Source organism: Polyodon spathula, chromosome 20 (assembly GCF_017654505.1).
Source record: "Polyodon spathula isolate WHYD16114869_AA chromosome 20, ASM1765450v1, whole genome shotgun sequence".
Taxonomy (NCBI): domain Eukaryota; kingdom Metazoa; phylum Chordata; class Actinopteri; order Acipenseriformes; family Polyodontidae; genus Polyodon; species Polyodon spathula.
The window spans coordinates 1,216,899-1,233,407 of NC_054553.1; the positions used below are offsets into that span (position 1 = coordinate 1,216,899).

Here is a 16,509-nt window from a genome sequence, read left to right on the forward strand (position 1 = left end):
TTATTACAAAGTGAACATTCACTATCTCACAGTTAATGACCTTGCTTTTCATTTGAGCACAAAGCTAGAAGTGCTACAACTCAAATACATGGAATCAATGGTGCTGATTTCAAAAGCATTTGCAAAAGTCTGCATTTAGTACGCAAAAACCCGTCAGTCTTTAACATTGGGTCTATTTGGTTTTTGGAGGAAATATATTTCCATGGATTGCATTTCAATTTACCCAAATTACATACAGTGAAATCTTCAAACAATTAAGTATTTAAAATTAAAAAAAAAAAAAAAAACAGAAAATACTATATAGGCTGAGATATCTTGCCATGTTCTTGAGTGCACAAAAGCCCATATTTCATTGTGTTGCTAAAATTTTCTATATTGGATTGCTACACTTACTGATTTCTTATGACCGGTCATTACACTTTAAATCCACTTAGAGGTTCAGTTTGATTGCCAGAATATCTAGGTCTAATTATTATCATTATTATCTTTTGATGTGTATATAAAGATAAAAAATGATCCCCCTATTTCTGCTCCAACCTGTCATCTCCACACAGCATGATGGAGTTGATAAAAGGCCACGTGCATCAAACCCTTCTCCTGACATTGCTTTTTACCTTGTTGGGAAAGAATAGTCATCAAGGTGCACAGAAGAAACAAGCTTTACCTAGTTCTGTTCTTTTTGTTTCCATGTGGCCCTGTTCTCTCTCTCTCTCTCTTTGTTGTCATGCCTTTGTTTAAATTAAGGAACACCGCGTGCCTCCTTTTGAAAATAAACACTTCCTGTTTTCCGTTTCGTTTGAGTTTCGTTTCTGTCTGGGGCGGGGTGAGGGTGTTCAATTTCACTCCTCTCTTGTTGAGCTGTCCTCCATGGTGGTAAGAGCCTCCAAGCCGACTCCATTGTTCTGTATTGTAGAAAAAGTGACGACGGTGTGCAGGAGGATCAAGACCAGCACACACAGTTTAAGTCTGCTGTTGCACAGCCGCGAGGCTGCTGATACAGGTAGAGAAGACCGATGGCGATGCGTGCTGGAGTCCATGAGTTTGGTAGACGCGTTGTAGACACCGTCCAATGGTGGACCACAGGAGCTCCATCTGACATCACAACATTCTGGTTCTGCATTAGTTAAGTGGTCTTCTAGTAGCCCTATTGCACAGATAAGAGAAACCAATGGTTACTGTGATGGACAGCAGTAGTGAGGAATGGGTGTTAAACAAGACAGGTTTTTGAAACAAGACATTGGGCTTATCGTTGCTGCTACATGCTGTATAGGGTCTAAAAAAGCAACTTCAGTTCATCTTTTGTCCCGTGCATGTGTCTTGTTAATTTCTCCCAGTTAATTTCTCCCATAAACAACAGACCTCTTTTTATGGCCTATAATGAATGATTGTTCTTGACAGCAACAAAAACAACCAGAAGGATGTATTGAAAAATGAATCAGTTCACTTTGTTCTCCTTCATAGCCCCCGGAGGTGAATCTCTGTCAGCGAATCACGCAGTCAACAAAACATACAAAGCAGCACATTTCTCTGGTGCTTGTGTCGATCACTAACACTATGTAACACAATTTTTTGTTCCTGGGTAGTAAGTGTTATTTCCTAATTGCTTATGCCTCAAAAGTATAGAAAATGGCTATTATTCCCCACAAACTTTGCTTTTGTGACCAGGACAGTGATATTTCAAAATATCACTATTTCCAATGGGAAAATGGGCAAATGTGTGTCTTTTCGTTCACATAAAGTCAGAAAAAAACAACATATGAATCCAAATTAACATGTATTTATACTAAAGTAATACAAAAATGACTACAAAAGATTTAGAAGCGAGCAGTTTTTCGAGATTTACAATTATACTGTAAATTATACTGAAATATCACTGTCCTGGTCACAAAAGCAAAGTTTGTGGGGAATAATAGCCATTTTCTATACTTTTGAGGCATAAGCAATTAGGAAATAACACTTACTACCCAGGAACAAAAAAAAAAAAAAAAAATTTGTTACACAGAGAATGGCTATCTGAAAATTGAAACAAACATCGGTCACGGTTTTAGGACTTTAGAAGCTCACTTCCTAATTGTCTATTTTCAATCATTTTTTAGCTAGAATAATCTAAAAAACAAACAAAAACAAATCTGATTTACAGTTGTATTCATTTAGATGTTCCTTTTATAGTAGCCTTATATTTTTTTAAGATAAGTAAGCAGGATGGAGTGCTAGATAAACCGAGATGCAACGTTTCATATCCTGGGATTGGCCAGACAGAAAGCTGCTTCAGCTCCTGATCTGAAAGACAGCTCTCCTCATGCAAAGGGCTCCCAGTGCTTATCTGGAACCGGATGAGCTCTGAGCCACTAATGGCATTTTCTGCAGCACTTGACTTTCCTTGTAACTCACATTTCCAAGTGCTGACCTGGCTCACCCTTGCTATGAAGACAAGAAAGCAATTCTTTTAAATGATAATTCACAAATTTGATGTATTCTGTTTTGTTCTGTTTTAAGTCCCTTCACTACTTCACAGGAGCGTACGCAAGTGAAAAAATAAATGAGGGGGCGCTGTTTTATAATAAATATTTTACACGTGCTTAAGACAGAGTCACTCTGCTTTAATAGAGTCAAATAAGATTGCTACTCTTTGAACTAACGACGATGGTAAAAGCTACTGCTGAGAAATAGGTGCTTTCAGTTGGGAATTAAGGTCTCATCTTCATTCGGCAGTCTTTGAAGGTAGATAGCACAGGGGGAATTCAGAGAGACATATAAGGAGAGCTATTCAAGGTCTCATGGCGCATAGGGACAATCACACTCCAGGGTTTCTCATTGCCCTTCCATTGTGTCTCCTGCCCCCAGCCTCTTGGACATACTCACTGATGAATCAGCCTGCACTGTCATTCCTTATTGACTTCACTTAGCACTCCTCGACCACACGATGCAATGGTTATTAATTTGTACTCTGGAGGTGATTTTTCAAGGAATGAGACCACCACCAGACCCACTCATCCCTTGGCACGGGACTAATTCCCTTGAAAGTGTATCACAGAAAGTTTTTTAATTATCTCTGATGTAAAAGTAGGCTTCTTCTCAATCGGCCCCTGGTTACCAATTATTCTGTCGGCAAAGATTTTCTATTGAGTGAACCCTGTAATGAGGTTAACCCCTTTCATCCGCCGTAGAATCCCCACCATCGCTGTGGTCTCTTCACTCACCTGTACAGATGAAACTTGATAGTCCACCATAGATAAGGTCATCATTGTCTGGTAACACAAATGGACAACTGGTCTGGACTTCCAGGCAGTATTGCTTGCAGGGAATTCTGTTGTGGCACTGGCTCTGGGTGGCATTGAAATACTCTGCACACAACCATGCTTTGTAGACTGCCTGGAGGAAAAAAAGAAGAAGCCAATTTACATGATCAAACCTTCACTGGCCCAATTACCCTGAAGAACTTGCACTGCCAATACCAAGTTTCATCATAACAGAACGAGTTGTTCTGAACACGACACCCACATACACTTCAGCCTTAACAGAAATGTACACTACCTCACTTGCTTCACTGGTTAATGCTGTTTTATTGTTCCAGCGTTTCTCTATGGCATACTAAACGTGAAATTTAAACATTTTGATGGTCTGTTCAGGGAATCTTTACTTAATAAGTCTGCCCAGACCCTAATGGACTATTGTCACAGGACTGCACCATTTTCTACAAAGAGACTATTTTAAAAAGCTGCTTCAGATGTAGGGGTTATTACCTTGATGAGCGTGACTGTGTCAGTTGCTGGCAGGGAATATCCTGCTAGTGGATTTCTGACACTATCTAACACTGGCTGTGCCACTACACTGCAGTTCACCTCACACTGTTGCAGTAAAGCTTATTAGCAGATGATGGATTTTCTTCTTACATTCTCAAAGAATTTCAGCCAGCATTCCTCTGCTTCATTAAGATATGAGGTTTCCTTTGAAGTCATGCTAATTTCCCCTTGGCTACTCTGTGTTACAATACTTTCTCAAACCGGCAGGATACTAAAATTTCCATAAGATGAAGGTTGACATTGGAGTTCTTCATTAACATGTAAAAAAATAAATAGAATTTAGCTGTGTCGCTGTTTTATTCATTCTGAGAACTAATCTTGTACTGTGGATCTCAGAAGATCAATCAATTGCTCTTCTCTGTCCATTTTAAAACACAACTGCATCATATTGAAAAGTGTGCGCACCATGCTTTGTACATTCAGTTAGAGTAGCAGGTTCTGTCTGGTATTATTACACTGCTTTTTGTGTGTGTCAGTTTATGGGTATAATCACCACTAAACACAAAAAACAGTCCTTATTCAAAATGTGCCTCCCTATGCACTGGTCCTGTCCGTCCATCTGTCTGTCTGTCACACTACATGATGGGCACAATAACTGGCTTGAAAATTATCCAAACATTTGTCATAGACTTCTAGAATCACACAGACTTTTCAGACTGTAATCATAAAATAATAAAAAATATAAAATAAAAAAAACTTGATACAAATTTCACAACTGTTTACACTACACAAGCGTATGGGATCTGTTTAAAACAAGTAGCAGCCTTTGAAAAACAGCCCTGTAAAAAGGATCTTTGATAGTTAGGCACAGTTTCAATCATGCAGCAGGATGACAACTATTTCACTTCAGATGGCTGCTGTCATGGCAACGCTGTCAGTTAGGCTTATCATCTCACCATTACATTCATCATGTCTTCTGTAGTGCTTCATTGCCCAGTGCAACTCAATTCACTGATGCTAAGTTTTAAGGCAGCATCATGAATGCACTTGCAAGGAGAGATGGCTTACCCCCTGATTGCCTTGTACTCAATCTCAGAAATAATGGCTTGATTTCCACTACTCACAGGGCTAGTCATTTTTCACATTTTCACTGCTGGCCTTAAGAAAAAGGCTCAATTACAGTGTTATTGTGCATAGTTACAATGTACTTAATCACAATTATAACAGCAAAGGGTTAGGGTTAGGGTTTTATCGTACAAAAAGATTTACACATTAGATACATTGTAACTATGCATAATAACATTGCAATGATGTGTAAGTGCACATGCATTTACTAAGTTACAATGCAAATACACAGTAATTAGAGAGTAATTAGAGGAACATGGCTTTTACTGCACTGGAACGGCTGCACCTGTAAAACAGCTCACCCAAGCAACTTGAGCAATGCACTCTTTCTGCTTTAAGGCTATATAACTTTTCACCTCATTTCACACAAGCAGGGGTCCAGATCTGTAGCAGCAGTGCATCACACATCACTGCCCAGTACACCCCGGCGTTGGTATATTGAGCCAGCTGCAGTGCATGCTATCCCTCAGTTGAAGTGTCAGCATTAGGGGAAATCATTGATCAAGACACATACACCAAACAATACCTCTGGGGGTTCATCCAGACAACATGCAGATGCAGCTTAGTTAATATAAATCAGAGAGGACACCCAGCAGCTTCATGTGCACTTGCATTGCTGGGTTCTCATGACAAACGACACTGTCATCTCTGCTGCTTCTTTTAAATCGATCCCCGTTTTAAAGGAACTGGAATAGAAGCTGCCTCCTCTAATCAGTGTGTTATTTTGACCATGTGGACCCAAGGGTCTTGTTACACTATACCCACTCCTAATTGCACAGCAATGTGACAGCCCACAGAGCAGCCTGCTGACAATGTTTAGCATCCCACTGTCAACCATTACAAACCATGACTGTGATTCACTTAACCACAAGTGCGCTTCAAGAAACCAGCATACTAGTAAGGGTACTACCTCAAATAGCACTATTTGCATTGAAAAAATAAAATATTTAGATTTTAGGTTCAGTTCATTTTATTTAACTTGCTTTGTTTGGAATAGTTCTACGGAGCTCCGTGCAGTATCCTGCTCAGAATGCTTTGTTTAGAATAGAAATTGTATGCTTGTAGCAAACAAAAATGTTTGGTTTTGGTCACATACTGTACTATACTGGCAGGTCCATATTGTATTGCCTTATTCATTATGACAGTATTATTGCGTGATGAAGGCGTTTTGAAGGGAGGTCTGATGTCACATTTCACTTTCATAACATCTAAAAAAAGAAATGCTCCTCCTACAGAAAGATAGAAATGATGCTCTACAATGCTTTATGTATCCACTAGCATGGAGTAAATACTAGTACTGAAAACCCCAGCTGCTACACTATTGATCCTCTTTACATACACTAATCTGTAATTGTCTTTGTAATTGATCTTGGCTTCCTCTAACACTGCACTGAAGCTTTGAAACCCACAGTCCAAATAAAAGCAGTACTCTAGAACAAGTAAACTATAAAGACTCTCCAACAAGTGTTTCTCTTTTGAAGTTAAAATTGATAGTGCATATTCTACATCAGTCAGTACAAGGCTATCGCTGGCCTGTCAGAGACCCATGTACTGTTTTAAAATGCTGAAACTACTTTGATCTGGATTACTGCTGCTAGAAAACATGGTCCTTTGAAGCATGATGGAGGGGTGGAGGGTTTTTGAAGATCTCAATTAATGTGAAACTGTATAATGCCATATGCATTGCTTTGTGTATATCTCTAGAGTTGTGCACTACACAATCCAGTGTTAATTCAATGTATTATAATGTGCACTGAGATACTAGATACTACTTTCTGCTTGAACTGAATACTTTTGGAGCTAAAGAGGCAAGAAACAGCATGTTTTTTTTTTTCGCATTCCCATGCATAGTGGTAAGACCTAGAGCTTATCAATGCGTTTCCATATTACTTGAACACTTTGAACTGAGGAGACACATCAAGACAACAGAGCTTTCAGAAATCTTAACGCCAAAAATGGGAAATGGAAGAAAAGCAAAATCCATTCCCTCCCACATGCGGCTAACGTGTGTCTTTTGTCTGTCCAGCTTGCATGTCAGTGACAGCGCTGAAATTATTAGACCCTCATAAATAATAAAACAGTCTGTGCTTTATGAAAGGCTTTTGAAGTCAAAACATTCAACTTTGATCACAGATCCATTGTGTAATTTATGTTTCTTGTTGATTACACTTAATCTGAATAGCATTACTAGTTTGTAACTAAGAAATAACCTCATAAATTAGCTATTCAGCCATTTGGAAAATATGTACCACATGTTTTTTTAGTGGGTCATTGTGGCAAAGTGCCCGCCCCTGTGTGTATTATATGTTGTGTGTTAATGTTGGTGTATAGTCATTGGTACACGGGTTATAAATGGGTCTGTGTAACACGAGTGTTTAAAATGTATATTTGTATTTAGGCACGAGGATTGCACAGCACTTCACGTGCAAGTAAAAAGTAATAATATGTGAGCACGGGGAATTGCACTTTATTAATTCACGTGCAGCTGTACCGCGACTCCAATTGAATGATTGATTAGCAGTCGAGTCTCGGTACAGCTGCATAAAAGCAGGGTGTTTTCACTCAGTCAGGGTTGTGTGTTCGGTGAGTGGAGAACGGGATTGGAGACGGAGGTAATAATAATAAAATAATAATAATAATAATATAATAATAATAATAATAATAATAATAATAATAATAATAAATAATGGTAGTAGTATAATATCTGCTCACCGTGTTTTGTTTGTCCGTTTTGTTTGTCTGTTTATTTTGGCGAATTTGCCGTGTCCTGTTTTTGTTTGTTACAACCGTTTATTTTCTGTCTGTCTGTTCATTCATTAAATGCTGAGCGAGAGGATTCGCTCAGCTCCACCAAACTCCACCTCTCTCTGTCGTTTATTTCCTGGCTCTGGTCTGACGCACCAAACTCCACCTCTCTCTGTCATCCACACTAACCTCAGTAATATTCAGCTGGTCCAAAGTACATTTTACAAAAAACACTTTATTCTAAATAACCAACTAATAATCACAGGTACAAATACAGAAACATCAGCAATCAGCGATGCTCTTTCACAACCCCTGCTGGTCCTGGGAGAGCTCTCTCTCTCTCAAAGTTGCTTTATGTTGACATCCACAGATTTGAACTCCTCCACCGGTATTTAACTCCACTGACTGATAGGCTGCTAAAGATACACTCTCATTTCCCAGTGCATCAGTACCCCGAGAGGATCCCCTGCCAATCAATCCTGACTCTCAGGATTGTAAAGCTGTTTCAAAGGAGGGATAACCAATGCTTTAAAATCTGTTTTCTTTCCCGTTAGGCAAAGCCGTGGTTCAGGGAACTCGCTTTAACCGCAGATCAAATCACGAAGCATATTTTAGGCTCTTCCAACACCAGAACAAATCGCCAGTCGAATAGCTAGAATCTTTTTTGCCTTTCGATAAACAACACATCCAATGATCTGCAAGGAGTTTTTTTGGCTTCATCTAAGGAGGAGGGCAGGTAGCCTCTCCACGTATCTGCAAGGGGTATCTCTAAAGGCAAGGCCAAGCTTCAATAAATGAGTTTCCTGTCTGAACTTGTATTATGCTGCTTAAAATTTCTTCTCTCTTGACTTTTTAAAAGTTAATTCAGAACAGGAAAACATTTTAAATACTGCTCTACCCTGAGTTTGAAATGCCCCGACCCCTGCTAAGAACTCAGCTCATACCCCTACATATTGCTAGAGCATGTTGTGCTTCTGGACTTTAAACCAACTTTCTGTCTATACTGTGGGAATTAATGATCCTGTGAAACTGTTCAAAGGAGAAATTAGGTATTAACTGTCCTGGATAAATTCCTGCATGATTTAAAAAATAAAATGTGGTCTCAATAAACCACTCCTTGTCTGGCACATGTTAATCAAAAGTCAATACATCAGTTAACCGTAAACAAGCGTACATTATTGGAAAGAAGACGTGCTGTGCTGTTTAACCCTGTAATACATTGCAGGTCTGGAGCAGTGAATCACCACCTGTAGGTCTGGTGCAAGTCAGTCCTGACTTTAGTGCACAGAATCAACAACAATCACCCTCACATTGAATTTAAACTTAAACGCCTTCTCAAGAAGCCTGGAAATACCTGAGGGCAGTTTATTTATGTGATTGTTGTGCTGTCAAAAGATTTTACTTGCTTGGTCTGAAAACAGAAAAATAACTTTCATAAATCTTTCTTTATTAAATTATATATATATATTATATATATATATATATATATATATAATATATATAATATATATATATATATATATTCTTTTAATTCAAAATAAGATTTATGAAAGTAAAATTATATATATACTATCCGACTGATGGTAACTTTGGATGAGAGACAATTCTTCATTAATGCAAATACTGAGATCCTTAAAGAAAGCTGTCAGAACTCCACCAAGAACATGGTGCTTTTACCTATCAGCAGAATCAATCTGAAAACCACTTAACAAAGCCTGGCAAAGGCAAAGTATACTTGACATTCTGATCTACTTCACTGTAACAACAAGGCATGACTTATTTAATTGTGTACACCTGTTTTAAATGTTCCTTTTCCTCAAGTTATACTCGCTTTCATATCATGCGTCTTGCACACCTGGATGTTTAACTTATGGGAAGGTGCATTCTCAACTCAGCTTAATATGGGGAAATGGAAACTGCAGCCATCTGGCTCAGCTTCCCATGAGAGCATCTCTGGCTGGAGCTGCATTGATTCAAACTCTCTTTACACCACTTTGGCTTTCCATCGTAATCAACATGATTAAAGAGACAGGAATCAACCAGTGTAATCCAAATAATAAACATCCCAATGTTTTATTTATGCAAACTGTAAAAATGCAAACACTTTTCATATTATATGCATTATATTGTTGCTGTGCCAATTTAGTGCACTCAACACTAACACTTGTAAATCAATAGCATTCTGACACATGCCCAAACCAGTCTTGTATCTGCAGTTTCTGTACTCCCTGCCTCATCAGAACTAATGCAAAGCAAATGGTGCCACTTGATTTGCATTGATGTGTACCAGGCACCGTTGTGATCACCACATACCCTTTATCATATGCATCACCAAAGATGTCAGTTCCTCAAATGGAACGCTTTGGATATGAATTCTGGGCTAATGCATGCTTTTGGATGAGCTCATTGCTCACTGTTTTACCATCTGAAACCAACAGAGGTCAGAATTCCCACATAGAAATGACACAGCAGCGAAACAGCAATCCCTCTTGTGGTGAGACATTTATTACTGCCTGTCAGCCCCATGGATTTGCAATTCATAGGCACTGTAGGCAGCTGGATGAAGAAGTATAATTTTTATGAGCTAGGGACAATTATACAGCTATTTGACCTTCGGATGAGACCGAGGTCCTATTATAAGTGACTCTGCAATCCCTTGTCTCTGTAAGTCGTTTCAATAAAAGTGTCTGCTAAATGACTAATTATTATTATTATTATTATTATTATTATTATTATTATTATTATTATTATTATTATTATTATTATTATTGCCTTGTACACATTACATTATAGCTGTTTATGTCCAATAACTGCACTACTAAAGTATTAGTAATAACCTTTACCTTATTTTGGTAACATGTTACATTAAGTGTCCATAATTACTGTGTATTTATATAGTAGTTACCTAGTAAATACAAGGGTACTTACACATAATTACAATGTTATTATGCATAGTCGAAACTTGTAGAAATGTCCAGCCCTGGTTAACTGGCAGAACTTGTATCTCATATCGTGCTCTTTAAGACAGCACTGTTCGAAATTCTCAAGGGTTTTCTGGCTTTGTCCCAGCAGATTTCACAATGGTTTCATGTTTCTAAAATCACCCCTAATTCTTTAGCTGATGGATGTAGTCCCTGGTAATACAAGAGTGTACATACTTCCTGTCTGTTTTGCCATTGTTGCAGTCATTTAGAAACGCTAGCTCATAGAAAAAAAAGACATGTCACTTGTTCCAGATTTGCGCATATCAATTTTTGTTTTTAATGATTTGCACATATTCTGCAGGTCTTTATTCTGGTGGATCAACAAGCAATGTCGATTTATCTAGTGCAGTATACTAAAACAATTAAAACAATCTATTCTGTGATCATACACTATGCTTAAAACTGTATTTTCAAGAAAAGGTGATACATTCTCAAAGCGATTTACTCCAAATCATCATTAGCAAATATATATATATATATATATATATATATATATATATATATATATATATATATATATATATATATATATATATATATATATATATAAACAAACAAACCAATAAAGTTACCAAACCAGATATAAAGAACTGAGACTTTTAACTTAGGAACTTGTAAGTGGTCTTTTCCAATTCATTTTAGAATTGCAATGGTGTTTTTTTCCTTTCAGATATAAATTGTGCTAATGATGATTTGGAGTGAATATGTTTGAGAATTGAACCCCTAGTCTTCCACTACACTGCAAGAAATGTCCGAGCCTGACTGCAAAGGGTTACCCGAACTTTCACAGGTACCCATGTGCTGTGAAGAGACACTGGTTTGTTGTTTTCAAACTAGCAGCTGCTTAGCTTCCAATCAAATGACCTGGTGTAGGAGTTTAATAAAAGACAAGGAGAGGGTGCTTTGGTTACCATCTGCCTGCTATTACAAAACAGCACTTTGTATTTACAGTGAACATATGTGCAGGAAAACATTTTTAAATACAGCACACTGACCAGAGAACAAACAACCAGCCCGCTCACAAACTGCACAGCGAGTCTTATCATTTAACAGAGATCGGCTGCTAACAGTTAACTCCCAGTATCTGGAGTAGGGGCCGGATTCTCACAGCTAATTCCTCCTTGAAATCATCATTATCTCAAAAGCGACATTAAAATGAAAACCAAACAATCTGAAACTGTGTAATAAGTTGTTTATTGGCTACATGTTTCCTGACCCCGTACGTTGATTAGTCCAACCATAAATTAAAAATAAAATAAAGAAAATAAAACAATAAAAACCTCTCCAGCATTTGGTCACAGCATCTCTCACAAATGGCGTGACCCCCTCAACCCCGCCCTCCCCCCTCTTTGATATCCCATTCACAGCACTTATTCATGTGTATTAAACTGTCACCTTGGCTTGTGAAAATGGTTGCACTGAGAGTTAGTCTTTCGACAGGCGACCTCGGGCCAGACGCTTTGCCTCCAATGTGAGAGCTATCAGGAAGCTGGGCCGCCGGCCTGTGACAGCAGTGATGAATGCTCCTAATGCGTGGCACACTTACAGCTGCGGGACGGGCCTCTCACTCACAAGACGAAACACTAAGCAGCAGTTTTTACATACAGGATACTTTGTGTCCCCTCACTTTTATAGTAAGTAAGCAGTATGTACTATGCTGTTTTAATATGGTAGCTTCAACAGTTCCTTTTGAAATTTGTGAAAAGAGATGAGAACACATAGCCATACATATTCTAAATAAACCCTCCCTTACCTAATCATCTTCAATAATAATGCATTTACTCAGGATGGCAAGAGATCAGCTACAATGGTTGAATGAAAGCAGCATAATAAGTTATCTTTACCACTAGCGTTTGATTAGAAGTGGAAGTGCTTGGGGTGTTTTGTGCGGTTACTTGTACTAGCAAACCAGTAATAAACGAACGCGTTGCACAGTAACTTTGAAAAGCAGCTGTCTTTATGCATGCTGTATATAAACTTTATAAGTCCTCTTGAGTTTTTCCCTATTTGAGCATTGCAGGTTTTGAAAGCATGTATTTTATGACACTATTAATACTAGCGCACCTCACCACAGCTGGATGCTGTGGGGATTTGAAAATGCTTTCTACAAGACAAATTCTTGTCTGCCACCTAATCCCTTTAGATCTCGTTGGACAGGCCAGGTGAAATAAATGTGCTCTATTAGCACGCGGTGCTGCAATATTGCATCTGCTTTGGTGCTGGCCGTTTAAAACATGTGAGCTCGTGATAAAACCACCAGGCTGAGCAAATGACATTGTGCTTTGCAAGACAGTTGGCATTGCTATTCTTCAGAGTAAATTGGGAGGCATTGCTGGCAAGCTTGATGATTGCTCTGAGTCTAACGCAGGTGGAAAACTGGGCCATTTAGGCTGCTGCTGTAATGTAGGTCAGTTCCTACTTTTAAAGAAATGACTTTTTAAAAAGTTTTTGAAATGTTTTTTTCGTAGCCTCCAGCATTTCAAAATTAAAACACTGGAATTGATTTTTATGTAGGTTTTTTTATTTATATATATATATTTTTTAACAGCCATAAGCAACAACACACTTGACTTAATTCAGAGTGTCCTGAGGCTTGAGGATCAGCCCTGCATTTCAGCTAACAACTTTATTTGATGATGGCAATTCTTCCATAACTATAACACCCCTCTTTGATTGATTAGATGGACAAACTAAGTCAGTTCTTTAATCTGTGTATTACTATATACTTGTCTACTAGACTTCTATTTGATACATTTTACCTTTTAATGGTGGCATCGTAGCCTAATGTACTTTTTCAAACAAACTGCCGTGCATTTAGGGATAGAATTTCACAGGGAGTCTCTAGAAATCTTGTATTGGGGGTGGATCATTAACCCTTTGTTTTTTGGATGAGCTCACCAGGAAATGTCACAAACAGACAATTGCCCACATATACGAAGGGATGCTCTACAGGGACACTCCTAATCACAAGTGTCTACAGGAGTAAATAAGCTAAGGTAGATTCAAAACACAATGTAATGTTAGAGTATTATCCTTTGTACTCTTTCATTTCACAGAATGCCCCAGCCAAGGGCAAGCAGCCATCCATTTTTTTACAGCTATTTCCATAGGTAACAGATTCAGCGGCATGACTATATTAAAGAAATCTGTCAGTAAGAGCTGGGAAGAGGTGAAATTTGGATTATTGTGGTGATTTTGCCATGCAAGGGGGTAATGTAATCCCTTGGAATTTCACACCTTGCAGGACCTATAATTCACTACCTTTAACAAGGCAAAAGGTTATCCTCTCTGGCAAATCCCTGCGATTCATTATTTCAGCAGAACATGCAACGCTTTAGTTACAGTCTAGAAAAAAAGATGTCAAACAAAGATGTGGGATACGCTGTCAGAAAGTCGAGTTTTGTTCAGTCCTTGTCTGTTTTAATCAGACCATTTTACATCACCACAAGCGTTTATTGTGTACACCCAGTGAAACCCAATCAATGTGCAGACATTGCAAGATCTAGACCTGGTGGACTGTCAGAGTTAGGATGTGCATTCTAACATTCTGAAGCATTCTGTGGATTCTGACATTCTGAATCATCCTGTGGATTCTGACATTCTGAATGAAAGAGGAAGACTGGCCATGTTCTTAAGGATTGCCCAGGTTCTTACATATAATCATGTGTTAGGTTCAGGGGTTTTAGAGGGGTAGGTTAAGATACACATTTAGTGAAAGATAAGCCTTAAATATCTTTGTATGCATTATAAATAACACTTAGCAAGTCCTCCTAGCCACACTGTAACTGCACATTGGTGCTTTACAATGTACTATCGATGTGACAGCCACTTTATGTAAAGTTGTGACGCTATGCCAGAGGGTTTAGGGTTAGATTATAGTGGTGTTGCATCTTGCATGTTAACAAAAGACACAGTGTGGTGGCATGAAACACTATCACTCTTTGAACCTCACTTGATGTGAAAAATGATCTTTGGTTCAATGTGTGACTCTCTTGGAATCTCTTGTAGCTCAAGCATGGCTAACCCCAGCTCTGCAGAAATGAGACGTCTTTCACAGCACTGTGAGCATACATCATTACCTCATTAATCTGTTAAAGATTTACCAGCACTGTAATGAAAGGTAGGCTTGCAGTGTTTTCAAACAGATGATCAGTCATTACAGCCCACGTCTTTCATGTCACTACAGCAGGCCAGGAGGAAAGGGATCCAGCTGCCACTGTGCTATGCTACCCATTTCAGAAGGAAACCAAGTGATGTTACTGCACATTAGCTCACTCACTTCAGTCCAGACAGTATAGGGGACAATATTGGGAAAGGGCTTTTAATCCATTGCACAGTACAGTAGCAGTTGCCTAGAACAGGCAGCTAAAAGCATCCTAAAGTACATTATACATAAAATACATTTTAAAAAGCACAATAAATCATTTGTTTCTTTTGTTATTTAGCTTTCTAACTGTTTATTCTTGCAGGGAAAAAAAAGGTGCAAATGGTGGAGTGCTGTAAATGAACAAATACGTTGAGGCAGAACATCTATTGCTACAACATAAGCCTCCCTGCAAGATGAAAGCTAGCGTGGAGAGCGCAGCAGGCTGTGTAATACAGTGCTACTGCTTAGTAGCCTTCAGTAGGGTTGAGCTGTAGAGCTGTAGAGTTGCAGCTCCATTCACTGAGTAATAAATAATACTACTAAGCCCACTTCATAGCTTTGTAGATGCTTCTGGCACAGGAAATACCAGGCACATAAGAATCCGGTTCATAGGCGCTGGCACCCAATAAACAAAGATATTATTTGTGATGTTTTCATAGCTATTTGTTTATTGGCCAATGTCTCTAAATGCTTGGTGCCCTCAAACAGGGGAAAAACAGCTGTGAATCGTCTTTATTGCCCTGACTTTTAGACTGACTGTTTGAGCTAACTGTTGGAAATCGTTAAATGAATTGCTTAATTTGTATTTTTTAAATCGGTATAACAGCTCACGATTGCCTGGCTGCTAGCCAGACTGTAAACATGCAGTAGACATATATGTGCAGAAACAGGACATACACAATATATACAGTACAAACAGGAAGATGAAGATAGGGTGATCTTTGCCGCTATTACAACTTTTGACGACAAGGTAGTGCAGTGGTTAAAACGAAGAAACTGCAGATACAGTTGTTGGCCACCGATGGCACTCTTCCCAATGCAACAGTCAATTTAGTGACTGTTAAAGAAACAATGCCAGTCATTAGAACAGTTCTTGTATTCCAAGAACCAGATTGAACTCACAAACTGGCATGAGATGAAGTAATATAATCTGTAAGACTCTCATACACATACTGTCTATACAACACATCTGAACATTACTAAACATAGCATGCAAGTCTTCATTAATAGGGACTTGCAGGAGACAGACAGCTAGACTTGCATCTCTCTCTACACCCCTGCAGCCTTCCTGTCTGCACTCGAGTGGTGCGCAGCACTGTCGCTCACATTCGCTTGCAATCATAACAGCCTTGTGTTATGTGTTCCCACACTGACCTGAATCCGATTCAGACACATATAAGCCAGGAATGCAATAATGTGTCTCATAGGTCCCAAGTTTCCTCAATAGGAATGTTTACAGCAAACTTTACTGTGCCGGGGCAATGATTATTTTGGACAATGATTAATCTGACTTAATTATTTCAATCACATTTTGAATCGATAAAAGATAAAGAAAACAACAACATTGGTTCACTTAAAATGATATAATTTGCGACTTGAATCATGAACACATCAATGAAAGGAATGGACATACAATCCTATGTTGATGAGGACAAACTTCAGTGTTGTTTTTTTATCACCCAAACAGTGATTCTGTATACAAGTTGTATTCTGCAGGTTGAGCGATGACTATTGCGGGTCTGTGGGATTTAATGTCAATTTGCAG

General features: G+C 38.6%; 1 protein-coding gene across 1 annotated transcript in view; it reads right to left on the reverse strand.

Moving 5' to 3' along the window:
- Positions 1 to 328: 328 nt before the first annotated feature.
- The window catches only part of LOC121295225 (transmembrane protein FAM155B-like), a 58,328-nt gene continuing 42,147 nt past the window's right edge, over positions 329 to 16,509 (reverse strand). Inside the window, exons 2-3 of the mRNA XM_041219653.1 lie at positions 3,201 to 3,372; positions 329 to 1,144 (exon numbers count right to left, since the gene is read on the reverse strand). Of these exons, the coding sequence (XP_041075587.1) occupies positions 840 to 1,144; positions 3,201 to 3,372 (477 nt within the window). The 3' untranslated portion in view covers positions 329 to 839. The remainder of the gene's footprint in view (positions 1,145 to 3,200; positions 3,373 to 16,509) is intronic.